The sequence below is a fragment of the Lottia gigantea genome (genome assembly GCF_000327385.1).
Source record: "Lottia gigantea unplaced genomic scaffold LOTGIsca_6, whole genome shotgun sequence".
Taxonomy (NCBI): domain Eukaryota; kingdom Metazoa; phylum Mollusca; class Gastropoda; family Lottiidae; genus Lottia; species Lottia gigantea.
Window position 1 is genome coordinate 361,521 of NW_008710049.1, and position 16,846 is coordinate 378,366.

At 31.4% G+C, this 16,846-nt stretch overlaps 2 protein-coding genes across 2 annotated transcripts in view; one reads left to right on the top strand and one right to left on the bottom strand.

The window, feature by feature from the left end:
- Window positions 1-5,577, top strand: part of LOTGIDRAFT_154531 (hypothetical protein) — a gene marked incomplete at both ends in the record, with an annotated part of 12,465 nt that extends 6,888 nt beyond the window's left edge. The window contains 14 exons of the mRNA XM_009063753.1: window positions 783-1,002; window positions 1,100-1,119; window positions 1,765-1,847; window positions 2,116-2,131; window positions 2,290-2,375; window positions 2,470-2,485; window positions 2,557-2,659; window positions 2,918-2,987; window positions 3,079-3,094; window positions 3,166-3,248; window positions 3,410-3,571; window positions 3,674-3,748; window positions 3,782-3,950; window positions 5,362-5,577. Of these exons, the coding sequence (XP_009062001.1) occupies window positions 783-1,002; window positions 1,100-1,119; window positions 1,765-1,847; window positions 2,116-2,131; window positions 2,290-2,375; window positions 2,470-2,485; window positions 2,557-2,659; window positions 2,918-2,987; window positions 3,079-3,094; window positions 3,166-3,248; window positions 3,410-3,571; window positions 3,674-3,748; window positions 3,782-3,950; window positions 5,362-5,577 (1,335 nt within the window). The remainder of the gene's footprint in view (window positions 1-782; window positions 1,003-1,099; window positions 1,120-1,764; window positions 1,848-2,115; window positions 2,132-2,289; window positions 2,376-2,469; window positions 2,486-2,556; window positions 2,660-2,917; window positions 2,988-3,078; window positions 3,095-3,165; window positions 3,249-3,409; window positions 3,572-3,673; window positions 3,749-3,781; window positions 3,951-5,361) is intronic.
- A 4,828-nt stretch (window positions 5,578-10,405) lies between these two features.
- On the bottom strand, window positions 10,406-15,482 carry LOTGIDRAFT_154532 (hypothetical protein; the record flags this gene model as incomplete). The annotated part of the gene is made up of 6 exons (XM_009063754.1): window positions 10,406-10,462; window positions 10,642-10,714; window positions 10,964-11,066; window positions 13,622-13,683; window positions 14,575-14,761; window positions 15,395-15,482. 6 exons carry the CDS (start codon window positions 15,480-15,482, stop codon window positions 10,406-10,408), a joined length of 570 nt encoding a protein of 189 aa, XP_009062002.1.
- Between the last annotated feature and the right edge of the window lie 1,364 nt (window positions 15,483-16,846).

The window sequence follows — 16,846 nt, forward strand, 5'->3', positions numbered from 1 at the left end:
TTCTAACTTGACGCATTTTCGATGAACGGTTTTTGAGTTATTGCCCTTGACTTTGTTAAAACGCGTCGAAATTTGTTAAAAATAATTCGTGAGCAGGATTGAAGCTACAGTTTTCAACCGATTCTGATGAAACTTGGTGTGATCATTGGAATTGATAAGATCTCGGACAAGTTCTAACTTGACGCATTTTCGATGAACGGTTTTTGAGTTATTGCCCTTGACTTTGTTAAAACGTGTTGAAATTTGTTAAAAATAGTTTGTGAGCAGGATTAACGCTACAGTTTTCAACCGATTCTGATGAAACTTGGTTTGATCATTGGAATTGATAAGATCTCGGACAAATTCTAATTTGACGCATTTTCGATGAACAGTTTTTAAGTTATTGCCATTGACTTTGTTAAAACGCGTCGAAATTTGTTAAAAATAGTTCGTGAGCAGGATTGAAGCTACAATTCTCAACCCATTCTGATGAAACTTGGTGTGATCTTTGGAATTGATAAGATCCAGGACAAGTTCTAACTTGACGCAATTTCGATGAACAGTTTTTGAGTTATTGCCCTTGACTTTGTAAAAATGCATCGAAATTTGTTAAAAATAGTTCGTGAGCACAATAGAATTATTCAGCATAAATAATTTCTTCAATATGAGAAAATTCGTACTTTAGTCACTAAAGACTTTTATTATTTCTGACAGCTACCAGTGGGCGTATATTACCTTGCATCGCAAGCTACCTTTTTGATTGATATTGTATGTATGTGTTCAAATTTTTAAATATTTTTCAGGATCGTGATTTCTTTAGAAATTACCATAAAGGCATTGGAGGTGCGGAAAACTCATCAACATTGAGAGCTCTGTATTATCCCCCTTTACCAGAAATAGGCGAGAGTTTTATTTTAATGACTTTTCAAGTCTGCTTGAGGACCAAGAGTTGGCAAATTGTCAAAAATGTTTCCGGCATTATGAACGGCAATCTCTGTCATGTCAAATTATCAGATTTAGCAGGTACTTCAAAGTTAATATGTTTTTTCAGATATTAAAGAAGGATAGCTACGATGTGGGGAACATGTGGATTATCGTTTTGTAACCTTTCTTGTTCAAGATCTGGATGGTGGTTTGGAGGTAAATACTTTTACCTAGATAATAGAAAGTTAGGGAGAGCAATAGTACAGGAATATATTTGTAGAATATTTTCTGAAATTAAATATAACCCCTTGTCATGTTCATACAAACATTATGTCAATAGATAAATATCTGTTTTAGATTTACCATGCTCTAAGTATTTGTCATCGTATCTTTTGGATGAGTTGAGAAATTTTCAAAAATGCCATATTAAGGCTGATAGAAATGGTAAAGCAGATTGAAGCCTGATCCGGATTGCAACTGTATTATTAACCTTTTGAGTTTTATATTGTTGATGTGTAATAAGGTGGTAAATATATCAGATTGAAGCCTGATCCAGATTGCAACTGTATTATTAACCTATTGCATGTTATATTGTAAGTGTGTAATAGAGGTGGTAAATATATCAGATTGAAGCCTGGTCCAGATTGCAACTGTATTATTAACCTATTGAGTGTTATATTGTAATTGTGTAATAGAGATGGTAAATATATCAGATTGAAACCTGATCCAGATTGCAACTGTATTATTAACCTATTGAGTGTTATATTGTAAGTGTGTAATAGAGGTAGTAAATATATCAGATTGACGCCTGATCCGGATTGCAACTGTATTATTAACCTATTGAGTGTCTATATATTGTAGGTGTGTAATAGAGGTGGTAAATATATCGGATTGACGCCTGATCCAGATTGCAACTGTATTATTAACCTATTGAGTGTTATATTGTAAGTGTGTAATAGAGATGGTAAATATATCAGATTGACGCCTGATCCAGATTGCAACTGTATTATTAACCTATTGAGTGTTATATTGTAGGTGTGTAATAGAGATGGTAAATATATCAGATTGAAGCCTGATCCAGATTGCAACTGTATTATTAACCTATTGAGTGTCTATATATTGTAGGTGTGTAATAGAGGTGGTAAATATATCAGATTGACGCCTGTTCCAGATTGCAACTGTATTATTAACCTATTGAGTGTTATATTGTAGGTGTGTAATAGAGATGGTAAATATATCGGATTGAAGCCTGGTCCAGATTACAACTGTATTATTAACCTATTGAGTGTTATATTGTACGGGTGTAATAGAGATGGTAAATATATCAGATTGAAGCCTGATCCAGATTGCAACTGTATTATTAACCTATTGAGTGTTATATTGTAGGAGTGTAATAAAGGTGGTAAATATATCAGATTGAAGCCTGGTCCAGATTGCAACTGTATTATTAACCTATTGAGTGTCTATATATTGTAGGTGTGTAATAGAGGTGGTAAATATATCAGATTGAAGCCTGATCCAGATTGCAACTGTATTATTAACCTATTGAGTGTCTATATATTGTAGGTGTGTAATAGAGGTGGTAAATATATCAGATTGACGCCTGTTCCAGATTGCAACTGTATTATTAACCTATTGAGTGTTATATTGTAGGTGTGTAATAGAGATGGTAAATATATCGGATTGAAGCCTGGTCCAGATTACAACTGTATTATTAACCTATTGAGTGTTATATTGTACGGGTGTAATAGAGATGGTAAATATATCAGATTGAAGCCTGATCCAGATTGCAACTGTATTATTAACCTATTGAGTGTTATATTGTAGGAGTGTAATAAAGGTGGTAAATATATCAGATTGAAGCCTGGTCCAGATTGCAACTGTATTATTAACCTATTGAGTGTTATATTGTAGGAGTGTAATAAAGGTGGTAAATATATCAGATTGAAGCCTGATCCAGATTGCAACTGTATTATTAACCTATTGAGTGTTATATTGTAATTGTGTAATATAGATGGTAAATATATCAGATTGACGCCTGGTCCAGATTGCAACTGTATTATTAACCTATTGAGTGTTATATTGTAAGTGTGTAATAGAGGTGGTAAATATATCAGATTGAAGCCTGGTCCAGATTGCAACTGTATTATTAACCTATTGAGTGTTATATTGTAGGTGTGTAATAGAGGTGGTAAATATATCAGATTGACGCCAGGTCCAGATTGTAACTGTATTATTAACCTATTGAGTGTTATATTGTAGGTGTGTAATAGAGGTGGTAAATATATCAGATTGACGCCTGATCCAGATTGCAACTGTATTATTAACCTATTGAGTGTTATATTGTAAGTGTGTAATAGAGGTGGTAAATATATCAGATTGACGCCTGGTCCAGATTGTAAATGTAGGTGTGTAATAGAGGTAGTAAATATATCAGATTGAAGCCTGGTCCAGATTGCAACTGTATTATTAACCTATTGAGTTCTATATTGTTGGTGTGTAATAGAGATGGTAAATATATCAGATGGACGCCTGGTCCAGATTGTAACTGCATTATTAACCTATTGAGTGTTATATTGTACGTGTGTAATAGAGATGGTAAATATATCAGATTGACGCCTGGTCCAGATTGCAACTGTATTATTAACCTATTGAGTGTCTATATATTGTAAGTGTGTAATAGAGGTGGTAAATATATCAGATTGAAGCCTGATCCAGATTGCAACTGTATTATTAACCTATTGAGTGTTATATTTTATGTGTGTAATAGAGGTGGTAAATATATCAGATTGACGCCTGATCCAGATTGCAACTGTATTATTAACCTATTGAGTGTCTATATATTGTAAGTGTGTAATAGAGGTGGTAAATATATCAGATTGAAGCCTGATCCAGATTGCAACTGTATTATTAACCTATTGAGTGTTATATTGTTGGTGTGTAATAGAGATGGTAAATATATCAGATTGAAACCTGATCCAGATTGTATTTGTATGATTGTTGGCAATGTCTTACAGAGATTTACTTCTGATAAACTTCTAGCTACTGTAAGTCCTTATCATTAAAGCTATCTTTTTTTTTAATTTCGCTCAATTTAATTAATTGAAAAAAAGATTCCACATGTCAGCCATATTTTCCACAAAAAGCCATGTTAGGCAAATTCTAGCGTAAGTGGAGTATAATAGCTTTAATTCTAATTCAGCCGCCCTGATAATTTTGTGTCAACGAACGGCTTAAAGAATTGTGTCATCTCATTAAAATTGAAAGTATATATATATATATATATAGTTCTATGGTCGACATTGCAAGATTTTTGAAAAATATGATTAATTAATATTTCATATTTACTCACATACACAGCAACACTGAATTATATCTGTATAACCTTAAAGGGACATATTGGAGGGGTTGATTTGAGTCTTCACATTATTCAAATAGTCTTCAGAAGTACTAGAAAATCGCATAATTCCTTCAAAAATATCTCCATTAGGAATTTCTCTTCATATACTATAGATGTCTTTTCTATGTTTGGCGGTGTCTCAAGAAAAGACGACTCGTCTCTTTGACGTTCTGGATAATGCCGGACACACATGGATTACTGATTGGCTTAGCTAAAACAAAATCCCATTTCTGAGAAAAAAGGTACGATTTAACGTCAGTCGCTTTGATTTATACTCATTATAGTAATTCTGGTATTCTAATTATTTCCCTTAAGTTGATAAATTATTAAGCAATGCAATTTAAAGGTTTAAAGGTTAAATAAATCATTATTTTGTGTTTTGTTCTTCACGAACACTGGACATCGTTATTAAAATGGTGTTCACATTGACCAGATGCAGAAAAGTAGGGCGTAAAACTCCATTCATTTCATTTAATTTGATTTCATTTAATTTCACCTGGACTAGAAACTAAAATTTTGATGTGTCCTGTCAGCTCTCAATCTGTGTCAAGGATAATCAACTTAGATTAATCAAATGGACTTATGTCAGCTGTGATTACCTAACCTAATTTTCCTCCGAATAAGATCGTAAAACACGTCAAATTACTTTCGAAAACTACACATTTTAAGCTTACAAAAATTAAAGCCACTTAAGAACCGCTAAGAAATTAAGAAAGTAGAATTGGAGTTTTTCAGTAAACTGAAAACTTTTTCATATTTCTCATCATATCAATTTTACCACTTTACCATAATTTTGCTTCATGTGACTGAATAGGATGGATTTCGAAATTGTCCCTACGGATAAATTAAACCCGAACCGCAAAACTCGAATCCAAAACAGCATTTTGGCGATTTTTTTCAGATGAGGAAATATATCAATCATACGTGAGTATTTCATAATGAAACGTGGTGTCAGGTGTCTAGAAGAAAAGCATACCCTGCCTGGTCCTAACGCATGGTTCTCACATGGAAATGACACACGAACCATTACTTAATAAGTATATAATACCTTTTTTCAGAAACATCGTGTACTGGTTCCGGAGGACGAAGTTTTGAAACAGAGAGCACGCCAATCAGTGGCCTTCTTTATACACCATGATAATGAAATCATTATACAGTGTCTGGACGGAAGTGACGTGTATGAAACTATATCTGCTGTTGATTATCTGGAATGGAAATTCAATCAGTTATTTAAAATGAATCCGGGTAAATTGACTGGAGGGGGGAAGGCATAGTAGTACAATTGTAATTTATGCCTATCTACTGGCTGAAATAGTAGCAAAATGAATTATTAGTTTATTTCCTATCTTTTAGTGATCTGATGGCAATATTAGTGTACACCATGGAGATGATCCATTCATTATTGATGCATGCAACACTATGTAACCCCTGAAACTAAAATGGCAAGACTTTTTGAGTAATTAAATCATTTTTTCTATTAAAAATTAAACGAAAACTGAATAAAAGGAAAGAAAAATATCTCCCGCCCATCTGTCCCTTTAAATGTATTTAGAGGTAATTTTACTTTTTTTTATGCACCTACTAATTAATTAACTACATTTATCTGTAATGTATTGAAACCTTATTTTCCATTTGAATCAAACTCTATACCAAATCTATATTACACAAGAGTCAATAGTTTTGTCACTAAGACATATATTTTCGTATCTGACATTTACATTATTGTTGTAAGTACATGTACTGTAGATTTGTATTAGTCTGGTGTCTAAAAGCTAAAATTCCTTGAAAGAAAAGATAAATTAAAAAGTGCAAATTTGGAATACATGTGTAATCTATTTCGTGTTTCATTTTTATGCACAATAGATATACCATGCTCAAGTTACCTGATTTAAATTGCTCCACCTGAAACCATGTAAAAGGATCACGTGCAATTTGTCAATGAATAAGTATACACGATTTAAGTCAGCAAGCTCATCTAAACCGTTTAATTAATGGTCCAAAGCGAATTAGGTCCAGAGTAACTTTAATTTTACCATTAAATTGGCCAGTTTATAGATATATTTAAGATAATTTTATGAGGTGCATACGAAATATAGCATTAAATGCACTGGATCCGTTTGTCAGTAATCATATTATTAGTTTATTATTCAGGCAAAATATCTCTCATTGTACACTCCATTGTAAAATCTCATTTCATTACTTAATCAGAAGTGAAATTAACATAAGTTTAAAAGAGGATAAAGAGTACATTCTGATTATGACAATCACATTGATGTTAGATAAATACATCAGCAGTAAAAACTAATGCAGTCTCCTATGCAATTTCGAACATTTCTGATATATTTTTTTTTTCAATTTTTGTCATATATTGTTGAAAAGAGAACCACAAGGGCATTTATAATCCCGACCTGATGGATGTAAGGCTAAAAGCAAAAAATTAATATATTAAAATTTCAAGGTCATGTAATGTCAAAAGATTTATATTTTCAACTTTTCAACCAGAAAACGGTACATCGGTCCGCAAATAAACTCTACAGACTTCGAAACATTTTGTTTTCACATTTGTTAAAACCCAAATTGGTCTTGCAAAAATGTTCCGGTATATTCCATATGAAATTTCCCACAAGTGTAAAAAACTGATACCATATTCAATTTTCCCTACGGATGATAGTCAGAATTATAAACAAAAATAATATAGGTAAATCACTTTGCTATGCACAAAACTGTAATTGTAGTGTGGGCTAAGTCTAAACTGAAGTTGGTTGAAAAAATATCGATAAATATCGTATTCGAAACGACAGAATCCATCAAATACTGCTGCCTGGAGAATGAATATGACAAACCCGAATTGACGGACGGACAGCACGACGACACTAAAAAAAGAGGTAAATCAAAATACAGTTCAATATGTTTATTAATTTTGGAAAATAAAAATTATTATTTACACAAGTTTATAATATATACAGTTAAAAACAATACAGGCAGTTTAATTCTAAAAATGCTCAACACAATAAACTGACAGTTAAAAAGCCCATAATAATATAGTTGGACACTATAAACAGGTTTTTCTTAAAGCTTACAGGTATTGCATGAAAATAGGCCAAGCTTTTCAAATTTTTTCCTTTTCAAACACAGACTTACATACTTCGGTTGAAAGCACGGGCGCAGATCCACATTTAGAAATGAAATTAATTTTACATCCTACTTTTTTGCACCATGTGCGCTAATGATGACGGACCAGCTGTTTAGAGAAGTAGTCTTTTTCTCCTTTGATATCGCCATGCATTTTGATAATCATATTGTCCACAAGTAGTAGTGGGGGTCAATCATATTATGTCCTCACCACCGACAAAAGTGGTGGGGACCTGGCCCTGTGTCCATACTGCGATCTGCACCCAGTGTGTTAATTAGTGTTCAATCAATTTTTAATTTTAATTGTTTTGTTCAAAATCTGTGTGAGTAATAATGTCAAGTCTTTCTGTTGATTGTGATTCATTTGAGTTGATCTGCGAGCCAACTAACTAGACTATAAATGTAAGTCCTATAAATAGACAGGTAGACTAATTTTCATTAGTTACCCATAAGCCAGCCATTTGTATCAAAAATAAATTTGCCCATAAAATAAATAACCTAAAAATTGTATACTACTATAAAATTCACAACTGAAACTGAACAACTGAACTGATCAGGGAATATGATATGATCAAAAAAATAAAATAAATAGTACTCTAATTATCATACGGTTAAATGGTTTTATAATTAATATAAATAATAAATAATTAAATATCCTTTAGCTAGTCTCAGAGATTTATGCACACCTTGATGTACCAAGAACATGTCTGCTTTTCAATTTAACTTTAATAATGCCCAAAATTAATTGAAGTCATGAAGTTCCACTTTACCACTCATTTCTTATGTAAGTGTAATTCTTCAAATTCTGCAAATTTTAGATTTTGCACCTGTGATTACTTTACCACAGATAATAATAGACTGTTCATGTTGATGTCTTAGATATGCATAAGTATCGAAAGTGACTATAAGAAACATGATATGTTATTTTTCTTATACATTATAAATAATTCAGCAGCTAACTAACATTGCTCCACACATTACACAGTTTATATAGTTTGAACAATCAAATTTTCTTCTTAATTTTTAAGTTATCTCCAATTTCTCCAAGATCTTATCAGGAAAGCTTAAAATGCTTAAAATCAGTTTCAAAGTAAAATTCTAATAATTACTAGGTTTCCATAAACATAATAAACAAAATAATAAAATGGGTTTGATTTGGTGTAAGCTTGGAACCAGCTTCATTGTTGATTATTTGTATTTTTTAAACAGTTGAATTTGATACTATGGGTACCATAATGGTCAATATACTTGAAAACCCCTTTAACTATTAAAATTCAGATTTACCATACTGTTAAATTTCACAAATCTAAACAATTTTCAATGCAATATATGCCTACAGTTTTATAGTAATATGGCCATCTTTCTTTGTTCATCCTTAACATCAATTCAATTATCAGATAAAATAAAATTGAGGAACATTAATGGCACGGCATGAATTAAGCACTCTATTAAAGATTTCAAATGATATCTACACTTTAGAAAAGTTATTTACATAAATTAAAATAACTCAAAACTCCTTACTTGGGTATCAATAATTTCTCATCCAATATAGATAGATATAGAAATAAGTTGTCATCAAGAAATATCACAATCTGGACAATCTCAATTCTTCGAACAAAACATGAACAAAATGTTCTGGTCAATAATACTCTCTCAAAGGTTTCCTTTATTGTATAATTTTGAACAAACATAGCCTTAATTTACACAATTTGAATTTTGAATTGACACTCTGAATGAAATCATAATATGCAGAGTTGTATTTTTTTTTTAAGATAGCAACATACTCTATTTAGAACACTGTTATATTTTGGGTTTATCCAAGTAAAGAGCTTTGAAAAAAACTATGATATAACACACTTTAAAAATGATAAGATAAGGCAAGTCTGTATGGCACTAGATAATATTTCTATTGCTCACCAAGACTCAATTATCCAGAAACCTTTCATATACCATAAATATACATTAATGGATGGCACAAACAATAATATGACATCTAACAACATTTTTATGTTGCATGTTATAAGGAATTTGATACAGAAATAACAGACATTTTGATACAAACAGAAATTTGACAGTCCATTTCAGATTCACAAGAAACAAAAAGATGAACAAATCAATTGTTGAAACCAAACTAACCTTTTAGCCTATGTTTATTTATCTATTTTTTATCAAAATCAAAGTTTCACCACTATGCAAAATATAGTCTCACTTAAATCTCAATTTTGAGAATTTTGAATTTTTGAGAAAGGGTCACTTAAAAAAGACTAGTTTACTCAAGGCATAATAAGGAAAAATATTATTATACTTATGTTGTGATTTTGAAATACATCCTTAATACTAGAAAAAGTGAAAGCTAATGTTGAACAAACAGAAATATAGCTTGCTTCTGTTTTGATAAATTTTCAATCAGGAACAGGGAAATTTGGTTACTTTGATTTTGAAAATAGTCTGGCCAGTGACCAATACTGTAGCAAATTTGCTTAAAGCTTCTACCAACTAACTGACCATTTAGTTTCTGATAATTGCCAATTAACTTTTGATCAAGGTCAACTAACTAACCATGGTTAACTGGTTACTGATGGTGGGCAATTGGTTATTATTAACCATGATTAACTATTAACAATCGGTGGCAGTTACACATGTTGCAGACAAACTGAGGGTTCAAGTATATTCATTTTTATGAAAAAGACACAGAGCAAATCTTCCAAAAAAGCACATATGTTCCTTTTTTTGCATATTCGGTTTTCTTTGATGAAATGCATATGATATCACAACCTCACTTTCAGTTTCTAAACCACATCACTATAGTAACAACATCACACGGTGTTTCATCACAAATATCACTGGTTAATATCAACCAATTAAATGTCTTTTTGAACAGCACCTCTTGATTTAAAAAAAGTCTTTGTGACATGATTTACGATTGAATGAAATATTTCTACTTCTGGTCTTAATGACCAAATTTGGGCATCAGACATTTGTCTCTTTGTTGTGGATTCCATTTTTAGTATGATTGTGGTTAATTATCTAAAAAAGAAAATATTTTCAAATTAACACAAAGAAATATTGATTATTGTTCAAATTCTACATTGGAGGAAATAATACTCGCTTAAAAGCCTCCAAACTTTATTTTTTACAAGTCAAAGATAACAGTTTTTTTTCTCAGTTGAAAATGTATTTCTGATAAACTTTCACCCAATACTTACATTTTGTTGTAATAAAGTTTCACCTTGGACCCCATTTTCATTTCTGTGTGACCTCTCTTCTCTTCTTTTCTTCCTATTATATCAAACAGTACAATAATTTATATACATATATCAAGTGTGAAACAGAAGGTGTTTATTTCATCTGTCTTTTTGCAGTATCACCTTAATATTTGTGGTCACGTCATACTATTTCACTGACTATTTCCAAGCTATTATTTACCCTAAATTCTTACGAAAGTGAAACTTTCTGAATGACACTTTCTAAATATCTTAAGATTTTTTAGAGAAAGGCCAGACTTAAAGGGACTGCAAGACCACTTACCTGATTTTGATAACATAATAAACTATGACTATAACAATAATTAAAATAATAACACAGACACCTGCTGCCACTCCACCTATTACCACTTTACCTCCTGTTTGCACTGAAAGTATACAGATATAACAAATTAACACTTGAAAACATATTAGTGAACATTTAGGCATCATCATCCTAGGATTGACAGACTCAAGATTAACATAGCTTCCTTCCCTGAGATAGCTCATGTGCTTACCTACTTTTCACTTGAACACAGAACCATTATAGAACTATTAAATTTCACATCAAGTTCAGAGAAATGCCTTTAAAAATAAGGTCTTATTCACTTCTGCATCCTCAGATAGAGTCAGTCATTTCAAGAATAGGCTAAGAGTCAACCTCTTACAAAAACCAGAATATTATCATTGAAACAAATTGTGGTTATCTTTGAGGTGTTGTATGAGATCCTCCTTAATATTATAGTATTCTTAAATCTAATAATTATTGTATGTAACTCATGACAATACAACTGCCAAAAGGAAGTCAGTTCCAACAAGCTCCAGAAAGACCTCATCAATATGTACTGTAGAAATTACTGTCACAAGCAGCAATATTAAAAAGATTAGTATTTTGGATTAGTAGCACCATGCGATTGTTGGTAATAAGCCAAAAATAAAAGCATTAGAGATTCAATACTAACAGTAAAAAGCAAGGTGTGAATAACAATGACAACAGTGCTACAACTACTACTTACTCTAATACATCTATTACACATTACCTAGTACTATTCTACGTCAATAGTTGACACAAAAATTCAGAAAAATTGCCTCCCATGAGGGAATTAGAAATTTCATTAGTAATGATATAATTCAAGACCTGATGAAACCAAAAATTTGTTTACTATGCTATACTAAAATAAACAAAAACATCTAAGAGGTTCGCAAGCTTCTTGCTGAGAAAATAATACTAAAGTTTAACATTTATTAAATCTTCATTTAATATGATATCCATCAGCCAAATATATATTTTATCATGTGTTATTTAAAAATTAAGGAAAAGCTAGAAGATGAAAATTGGCAGATTCACACATGTGGAGGCGTAGGGTCAGTATAAAGATAACACAATTTTCAACATTTTGAAGTAAATTTTTTCAAACTGAAAACTATTCATCTATATTATTTTCATTAAATAAAACAAATTTTTTCAAAATATGGCTTAGAGCCAGAACTGGATGTATATAAACATATCTATAGCTAACTATGTGATGAAAGATCTAAATAGATTTTAAAGGTGATTTATAGCAAAACGCCATGAAATGTTTAAAGGGACAGTTAGCCATTTTTGGTGGGTTGATTTGTGTCTTGAATATTTGCAAATAGTCTTCAAGTTCAAATCAAATAATTCCTTCAAAAATATCTCATATTATCTCTCTATATATAAGGCAGAGTCTCAAGAAAAGATGAGTTGACATTTTAACTTTCGAACGCAGATTAATCTAGAAACTTCCCTTTCTGAGACTAAGTTATGATTGGACCAACGGATGACAAACTTGTCCCTTTAAATAGAAAATATATAGATGTACTAATAGCAATACATAAATAAGTACTAAAAAGCAAAATTCTATGATATACTAAATTGCAAAATACAAAAATGTGCTAAATAGCAAAATGATGTCTTAAATAGAATTATAGTATAATACAGGTATCAAAACACTACCAGATGTAAATAAATATAGATATTATCTAATCAGTCCTAACTTTTACTACCAAAAAAAGAGTATTCTGTACTGCCCATGGTTCAGTGACTATAATTAGTTGGTATGTCTACTGTAAACAATATGTCATCAGGTCTTTACATTGCAATAAATCTGCCCAATTAAAGTTTCAAAATAAAGTTCTGCCCTAATGTTTGACCAGTATCATATTACATACATACACATCCTTATGACCTCTCTTACAATAACTTTTCTTATTGACTTTCATTCAATTTTCTTAGAACCATTCTATAAACTCCTTGGTTTCTTTTGTATCTTGTTTTGAAATTATTCAATGTAAATTGGCGCATGAATAGACTTCGCCTATGGACCCCACTGAGAACTTATTAATAAAAATATTACTTGGTACTGTCAAATTATGAGTAACAATCTATTTATCTGTTTATCTGAATAAATACGTTAGCCTCCAAACTTTTTATATGGTTTTGAAATGCTAAAACTTTGCAGCTTTTTAAAAATTGCAAAACTTGATCACATATAAAAGTGTGTTTCTATAGTGATCAGATTTGTTTGTTGATATTCCTGATTGATAGGATTCTGATTTCTGAAATTTTAACGACTATCTTCTTTTCAAAGACCAGAGTTTTGCTTAAGAGAACCAAAATTTCAAATTTGATCTAGTGAAGAAGGGCTCTAGACATGAAACATGAAACCTAATACCAGGGTGCCAAGAACAGGTCAAGTTATTGTACCTTCTTAGTGAGATATTATCAATTGGTGACAACGTGCAATATAAATTTGTATCATATCTGTCAAAGAGTAATGAACCATCACATTCCAGTTTTGGCTGTAATGGCCGCCAAGTGGTAGTAAAAGTTAGGACTGTAATAAAAAGATAGAAGATTATATATTATGTTCAGGAAAAACAGAAGAAACAAAACATGCTTAAGAAGCAAAAATATATTTACATTCACCAAATATATCTGGAGATATTTCCTCACATCTTGACCCTCGATATAACTTTGGACATCTGAAATAAGATAAAGATATTTAAAGCTTACAATATACCAACAAATCTTACCAGAATTTCACACCATATTTCTTCCAGAACTGAAGCTGTCTCATGGTTACTTATCAACTGTTAAGGTTGGAATAGGTACAGTATCTTGTGAGGTGCAGGGTACCAGCCCACGTTTCACTAAGTCAAGTCAGTATTTACGTAAGTTTTATACTTACGCATAACGTAAGCATTTACTTACGTCCGTTTCACTAAAGCATGCATAAGTATTTAGTAAAAAAAGTAGTGTAAGTATGAAAATTTGTGACGTAATATCAATACATTATGACGTAAGTCACGCTTGGCGGAAATAAATTGTCTTTCACTGTCACTTTTGTCAAAATGGCATCATCCGCAAGAAAATATAACTGATTCAATTATGATATATCGGCATTTTTCGAAACTGGAAAGATAAATAGGCCTAATTAAAAATTGAACTGAACACTTCTTAAGTAAAACTTTCTTAGTTAGCATTGTCCTAATCTCTAAAAGCAATTTTGAAAGCATTAAATAAAAGACACGTGAATAATATTATGGATATGCTAAACGTGGGCCCTCAATAAAACCCTTGTGCTTAGATTGCATTTCTATTTATAAATAACCAACGAAAGTTTAGATTTGCCACTTTCGTTTTAGTTAATCAGGTCCAGATATTGTGCAGACACAAGTGGCATCCTCTATTTTCTTTTGTATCAAAAATCTAGCACAGTACACCATCCTAGACACCAAACCTTATCAATTCCACTTAAATACCATTACCCTTCAAGAGCGATGGCATAATAGGAGTGTATAGGGTGCTGAAATTTGGGCCAAATTATGTTGCTTTTTTGACTAACAGAAAACAATCAAAGGTTTTATACTTACAAGCAGTTAACACTCCTATTTTCATGTATTTCTAATGCATAGCACTCCCCTCCATTGAAACATTTAGCTATTTTCACCTCAGCATCAGTACAAGGATGACGATGTGTTGGTATTTCAGTTGTGATATGTGAATCTAAGGGAGAGGCTGTGGAGTGTTGAGGTTTGTTTGGGGTTCGACCACACCCTTCTGCAAAACAAGAAATGGAATACATAATATCAAAACTATTTAAATTCACAATGACAAAGCCATGTTGAAAGTACATACAGTATATAAATTTATTATAATCTGGATGGGAATGGATATCTAGAAATATTAATGGTATGCAAATCAATTAAGAAAACTTGAAACCCTTTATGTAGATGATAATCTTAATATTAAACTAGACTTATAATCCAATCATTACACCTACATCAGGACTCAATTCAGTATATTAAGTTATCCAATAGTATCAACAACTTTAGAAATTAATTTGCCTTATATTCAGTTTAAATTTATGGATGGGAATACCAGGCAGCTCATGATTTGAACTGGTTGTACACACTTGATGTATCAATACCAGGAAAGGAAAGGGATTGAAGTGATTGTTATCTAAATTGCTAAGGCAACTAGAGAAATTAGTGGTAACTGCATTTTTCATGAATCAAGCCTTCTGGTAAAGTAAATCCAGCATTTGATCAGAATCTCACACAAACTGTCAGTTTCTATCTGAAGTTGACAATCCAGCTGCTCACAAGATTCTGCAAATCACAAAGTTGACTTAAGCCCCCAATAATACACTCCTACTTTATATCTAATTGAATATAAATAAATATAGCCTACCCATTGTACAATGTTTTTTATAGTGAATTATAATTTCACTAGTATTCACAAATATTTGCATGATACTAAAAAATCCCTTCAATAACATGTTGGCTGGTTATATCGTTGATCAACTAACGTAAAACAAAGATATAAATTTCAAAATGTTACATATACCACAGAATAACTTAAATATGTATCTCTTTAGTTCACAAAACACACTTTGATTCAAATTCAGGTATGCCAATATCACATATTCAATCTGCTGTTATAACTCTTTATTAAAAGCATATAGCAGTATCACACTGGTCAATATTTCTATATTACTGGCACATTTGGGTTTTTTTACCAACTTAGTCTAATTCAATTCTGTCTTTATCTCAAGAAAATCTCTCTCAGGTAATATAATATTGCTTTAATCTTGATAGTAATCCAAATCTAGCAATATCCTACAACTCAGTTTTTATATTCAATGATGCAACTTGTTATACTATTGTGTGTTACTGTAAAAAGCATTCCTAGAAAAGTTTTTACACCTCAGTATATATACTACATACTCCCACTGTCCACACTTAGTCATATCTCTAGAATCTACTTTTTTATTCTCCATTCATTGAAAAATCAATTCAACCACATAAAAAATATTACCAATCAATTACTATAACTGCCTGATGACTAAATTTATCAGGTAATTCAAATAATCCAGTTTCATGTCCATTACAGCCTTACTATATATGATAGAATATTGGATCCAAATTCAAAATAGTTTATGAAAGCATTCCATCTAAAACGAGCAACTTTTTCTCCACAACACAAATTTCCACTATCTTTAAATCATTAAAACATTCAAGTAGATAATGCATCCAAATCGCTTTTGAGAATTAACAGGTAAAGCAATTCAAAACTAAGATCACTACTTAAAAACTAAACTCAGTTTTTTGATTATATACACTAGTCAAATATATATATCTTCACCAGTCTTAAAATCTACCGGTCCAATATCACAATATTGCAGGCAAATAACTGCCCTAGTCAAATCAATGATACAATCTTACTGTAGTATGTAGGCTACCTGAGAAAATGAGTCCAGAATGAATCAGTATGAATAATAGACTGGTAACAGACAACCAACTGATGTTAGCAGAAACAAGGTGTCCCGACAAACTTTCTTTATGATTCATGAAAAATACACCATTCACATTAATGCTGCATCATTGACTACTATTGTATCATTGTGGTGCTGGTAAATGGAATGATAAAGCTAATTCTCTGTAAGATGGTAACATTTGCTTTGAACTCTTTTCAAAAGTATGAAGATTGGACTTTTGGTCTTTATTCTTTTAAATCTAGGCACTGTGTTAAATAATCAAATCCTTAAAATGTATCATAAACCAACATTTACTCTCTACATACTTGAAGTACCTTGAAGACATGAAGACATTTTTCACTTCAAGAATGACTTTTACTCAAAAT